Source organism: Physella acuta, unplaced genomic scaffold, assembly GCF_028476545.2.
Source record: "Physella acuta isolate Inbredline_101_S28 unplaced genomic scaffold, ASM2847654v3 ptg000206l, whole genome shotgun sequence".
Classification (NCBI taxonomy): Eukaryota; Metazoa; Mollusca; class Gastropoda; family Physidae; genus Physella; species Physella acuta.
Genome location: NW_026731725.1, coordinates 589,244 through 594,700, shown reverse-complemented (window position 1 = coordinate 594,700; position 5,457 = coordinate 589,244). Strand labels below are relative to the sequence as shown.

The window sequence follows — 5,457 nt, the reverse complement described above, 5'->3', positions numbered from 1 at the left end:
GAAACAAAAATTTAATTAGGTGACTTTTTTCTGATTTGGTTATTTTTATTTTCCAATTTTTTTTTAATAATTGTGAAACTTGCCTACTATATACATGCATGGACACATAAATATATATATATATATATATATATATATATATATATATGTAAATATATATATATATATATATATATATATATATATATATATATATATATATATATATATATATATATATATATATATATATATATAAATCAAATGCATTTAATTATATATTCAAGCTTCATTTAGTATTTTGTATTAAATCATATTTTATTTGACTCAACTTTAACTAGTGATAGTATACAGCAACAAATACAAATACCAAATTTTAAAAGTTCAAGTCCCTTCCCTAATTTAATATATAAAATTTGTGTCTGTTCATGTGTGTAAAAGTATATGTGTGCGAAAATGTGTGTTAAAGTGAAATTTTAAAACATTATGTATTAGTGTTTGTACGGAACAACAAACGAAACTTCTAATATTTTTTTTTTGGTAAATGTGCGTGGCATGGTTGTATGTGTATGCATTTTATGCGTTTAATGTGTTTGTCTGTATGCATGTGATTGAAATACATAATTGAATATCCACAATTTTTTCTGTTGAGTTGCTTTACATAACAACACCATTAGATTAAAAAAAAACATTAAATGCAATTGATGGGCTCTTTGATCCTCTCATGATATCACGATTGTTTCTACTTTTAGGTCACCGTAAAATTCCAAATATTCATAACAAAAATTATTGGAAAAAAAGGATATATAGTCATCTTGTGTAACTGTAACGCTGTTTACTTTGATCTGAATTAAATATATTCATTAATAATTAATTATTTACATTACTATTCACATTGTTTTCGATTAACACTAACACATACTAAATAAACACTTAGTATTTTAAATCAGTTGTGTAATCTTAAAATAGCAATGTTGAAATTACCTGAAGTATACCTGAATGTGTGTTATGTTCAATTAAAATCTTTTGGTGAAGCTTAAAGTCGAATTTATCATAGAAATTCAAATCAGTTAATGGTTTATTCATGCCATAACTTCTCGACGAAGTTCTAACCGGATTGAAAGATAGTTGCACTTTTAGATGACCGGCAATTTTTCCAGTGCCCGCGGGTGAACATCGGTAGTCTATGGTAAACCTGTAGAAAATAATATTAACAGTGGCGTAGCGAGGTTGGGTGTCACCCGGTGCGGCACTTAAAAGTGTCACCCCCCCCCCTCCCGAGGCGTAGCGACCCTTCCCGGGGACAAACTTTCAAATTATTTTCGATATGCACAACCCCCCCCCCCCCCCTCAAACTTTCGAATTGCACCCCCTTCTCAAATTTTTCTATAAATATTTTGCTATTTTTGCCTTGATGTCACCCCCCTAAATGGTGTCACCCGGTGCGGTCCGCACCCCACCCTCGCTACGCCTCTGAATTATAATATCAATGAAAATAGAATAAACTTGTATTAATTAAAACTTTTACTGTCGTGCTTTTTGTCTGGGGAACGAAATTGCTGGCTACTTTTAACGGATCGATTCGTTTTAAACTTAGCACCCTGATTAAGACCCGATATCGGTGTAATGTCGCAATAAATTTAACTTCATTGAATGTATATAAATTTTTAAGAATTAATTACATTTTTGTATATAAAGAACTTTTTTCCTTACTATTTAATGCATATTATATTTTTGCATACTCTTACAGAACACTAATGGGCACAGTATATCCAGGGCAATCGGACTCTCATCTTCTTTTACTGTTTGCGCCGCCTTTGTTTCCCTAACGTAAATTTGGTAGCGTTTGACTCAGGAACGTTCTACAGATCTGAACCTGTATTTGAAATCGATACATTCTAACTCTTTACCCCTAGGCCACAATAGGGCTATAGTCTTGCCTTTTTAATTATTTTAAATCGTAACATTAGAATAGAACTACATAGAAAATAGGAAATTGCGCACCAAATGAACAAAATAAATGTGTATACGGGTTATCGTGTATATAAATAAATAAGTTGAGAATACTCCTTGGTAGGTATCTGCAAAACAATTATTTTTTTCAACGGCAGGGCTCGATTTGATTCTTCAATAGGTATAGTATATAAAAATAAAAGTCGATTGCGGTTTGACACCGTTAATCCGATCGCCGAGAAACTTTGGAAAGTTAATTAGAATACCCCGAGGGATGTTTGTCTCTGCAAAAACATTTTTTTTTTAATTTAGCACAGGCGGCGCCCAGTGAGGGTGCGATTTTTCTCAATATACGAATATATAAAAATAAAAGTCGGAACCGTTCATCCGAGTACCATGAAACCTTGGGGAGTAGATGATAATACTCTCAAAAATATTTCTGTGAAAAACAAAAAATAAATCTTATGGGCGGCGACCGGCGGAGGGGTGCAATTTTCGTCAATTCACGGTTTCAACGCGGCTACGTTGGCACTTGGCATCTGCTAATCGAGCGCCTACATAGCGGGTAAAGGGTTCAACTATATTTAACAGTAAAACAGACGCAACCCTAAGCGCCCGTGGCTACACTACGATCACTATGGCGCCAATATTAGTTTTAAAAAGCTATATACTATATACACGCTAGGCTACAATAATCGTTGACTTAATTGAATTACGCGCTTCATTCGGCGCCCCAGCAAGGGGCAATTTGGCGCCTCTGGCTTACCCGTGAGACACAGGGCGCCTACACTTAGTTTTCAAACAGCGCGATATTCTATGGATTCAATTGTTTGCTTTAGTCGCTCTTTAAATCGAATCAGGCGTGTTCTGCGGTGTCTCTGCAGGGTGTGCTTTGGCGCAACGGGCTACCCCGTTAGCGCTTTGGCGCCTAGGTTCGTTTTAAACCATGCGGTAGACTGTGGATACAATGGGGCATTATATTCGTTGACGTATTTGAAACATCGGATATCAATATATCCGGTAGGATGTACATCTTTTGACCATCTTTACGTGAAATTCATTTCACTTATGTTTGACTTTAAATCTATTGCGACCACTACATTAGATGTTTTTCAACTGATAACAATACAAAAAAAAACTAAAAAATATATCTAAGTAAATAGAAATTTAAAAATGAAGTTCCTGAAAATATAATCCCTCGGTCTATTCTTTCATTATTTGAATTTTGATAAGCAGTTAACATAATGATTAATAATTTATTTCTATACTTTGGGTTCTCTGTAGATGTGTAACCTTGAACGACAACAGTTTCACCGCCTGGACGTTTTTTAATCTTAATTGGACTTGTCTGAAATGAAATAAGTTTTAGTTGCACTTAATGGTTGTTATCTTTTTAACATAATATATATTACTTAGGTGAAATTTAGTAGGTTAGTATAATAAAATTTTTAAGTAATATTCATCAATATGATTTTAAAACATTTTCCTTTATAATGATATTTTTAAAAAATCCAAAAAATATATTATACTTTTTAAAACCAATCGAACATTTGTAAGTATTATTTTTGTATATATAAGTTAAGCATGTATTTATACTTACGGGGTTTGTATACTGTTGTAAAAAAAAACGTTATTTTTTTAATTACATAATTAAATATAAAATAAACATAATTTAAGGACACACCGTGTTTCTATATTTGAACATGCCTTTATATTTATTTTCCGTGTTTAAATCAATTTTAGTGTATACATTTAGTACACCCAACTTATTAATTTTAACAAAAGTCATTATCTTTAAGTTCTTCACATACTGCTGGAGATACTTACATCATACCTCGGAAAATATAAGCCAAATAGAGAGAGAGAGAGGTAGAGAGAGAGAGAGAGAGAGAGAGAGAGAGAGAGAGAGAGAGAGAGAGAGAAAGTGTGAAGTTGGACTTTTATTGTTTATTTAAATAAACAATTAACCAGCATTTAGATTATAGAATGAAAAATATAACACCTGCTCCAGCACTTCTCTACAATAAGCGAGTCGAAAGATTTTATTGCTTTTATACATTTTTTAACGTATTTTGATAAAGTATAGTATGGGGAAGGGAGTGGTGTAGAAATTGAGTGCATATCATCTAATAGTTTTTGCTCGACCCCAATAAGACAATTTTGTTTCCGATCAATCTGGTTGGTTGAAGAAAGTGATGACAATGCTTTTATTTAATCATATAAACAGATAAACTATAATTCTAAATGTTTATGCAACGAAATTTCATATATTATCAAACATGAGAATTGTTTATGGTTGTAGCCTGAACGCTCTAGAGAACTTATAAGAAACAAGAAAACTATCACTGGAAAGACAATGATGTCACTTGAGCAGAATAAGGAAAAATAACAACCAAATAATGTTGATAAAAAAATTAAACTACTGACAGTACACAACACTAATGGCGTCATGGTTGTGAGATAATCAAATTTAACCAAAAATCGAATGTCGAAAATGCACAAAAACACACACACACACACACACAAACACAAAAATATATATTTATATATATATATATATATATATATATATATATATATATGAGATAAATTAATGCCAAAACAGTTTTAAGTGCATTTTATGTATAATGCTATATATATATATATATATATATATATATATATATATATATATATATATATATAAATTATATATACATATATACTTAAATATACGTAAAATAATTGTAAATTTACTTCATCTGCAGATCTGCTTTGAAGATCTGTCTCTGACTTCTTATCCATGTTTTCTGCAGTTGTGCCGTTCTTGTCATGTGTTCCTTCTACACATGACCAACATATTAATGCAGTCAAATAAAAAACCACCAACACTTGACGTTTCGTGATCGAATACATGATACGAATTGCCTGATTAAAAGAAACAAAATCGAATTTCTTTTTTAAAATAAATTCAAAGCAAATTTTTTTTTAAACCACTTTTTACGCTTGACGTACCTCTCAGCTTGTTTCCAGTAACGTCTCGGAATATGTTGTTGTTTCTTCTTTTACTGTTACAATACAGAGTACTGTATGTATCGAATATTAACTGACTTTTATATAGCTTCTACGTGGCGTGAGACGTGGCTTACACTTAGTTGTAGGGGCTAAAGTATTGACATATGTTGCCACAGCTATGTAATTTACGTTATTCAGTGGCGTATCGATATAGTCATTCTGATTTTTTTTAAAAAACAGAAAATTAAATAAAAAACACAGTACACCCAAATTCCTTAAAGTTTACAAGTATTTAAAGTTTGCATTATAACTCTGAGACGTATTTTAATATTTGCCTAAATTACCCAAGAGGTCAAAGAAAAAAAAATCATAAAAAACGTTGTAATAACAAGCATTTATATACTAATGCACTAAAAAGTAGAAAATAAATTATAGACTGCTATTTAAATAACTATAAAGAAAAGCGTGGGTCACTCTACTATCTGTAGGATACCTTTACTAATGTTTAAGAAGAGATCCACGCTTTTCTTT

The 5,457-nt window shown here is 31.4% G+C and overlaps 1 protein-coding gene across 2 annotated transcripts; it reads right to left on the bottom strand.

Moving 5' to 3' along the window:
• Nucleotides 1-254: 254 nt before the first annotated feature.
• Nucleotides 255-5,067, bottom strand: LOC131937277 (uncharacterized). Of its 2 annotated transcripts, none has more exons than XM_059294570.1 (5): nt 4,927-5,067; nt 4,669-4,839; nt 3,201-3,280; nt 964-1,174; nt 255-824 (listed from the first exon to the last, which is right to left on the bottom strand). In XM_059294570.1, exons 2-5 carry the CDS (start codon nt 4,825-4,827, stop codon nt 702-704), a joined length of 573 nt encoding a protein of 190 aa, XP_059150553.1. In that variant the 5' UTR covers nt 4,828-4,839; nt 4,927-5,067; the 3' UTR covers nt 255-701. The 2 variants fall into 2 exon arrangements, with proteins under 2 accessions (XP_059150553.1, XP_059150554.1); XM_059294571.1 differs by having other exon boundaries at nt 975-1,174.
• Nucleotides 5,068-5,457: the final 390 nt, after the last annotated feature.

Bases quoted from the DNA above. Each gene is read 5' to 3' on its own strand.
- LOC131937277 (XM_059294570.1), bottom strand. From the start codon at position 4,827: ATGTATTCGATCACGAAACGTCAAGTGTTGGTGGTTTTTTATTTGACT. The intron at 1,175-3,200 runs GTATAGAAATAA...TATTTTCTACAG, and splicing joins ACATCTACAGAGAACCCAAA to GTTTACCATAGACTACCGAT. The intron at 825-963 runs GTAATTTCAACA...TATTTAATTCAG, and splicing joins CACATTCAGGTATACTTCAG to ATCAAAGTAAACAGCGTTAC.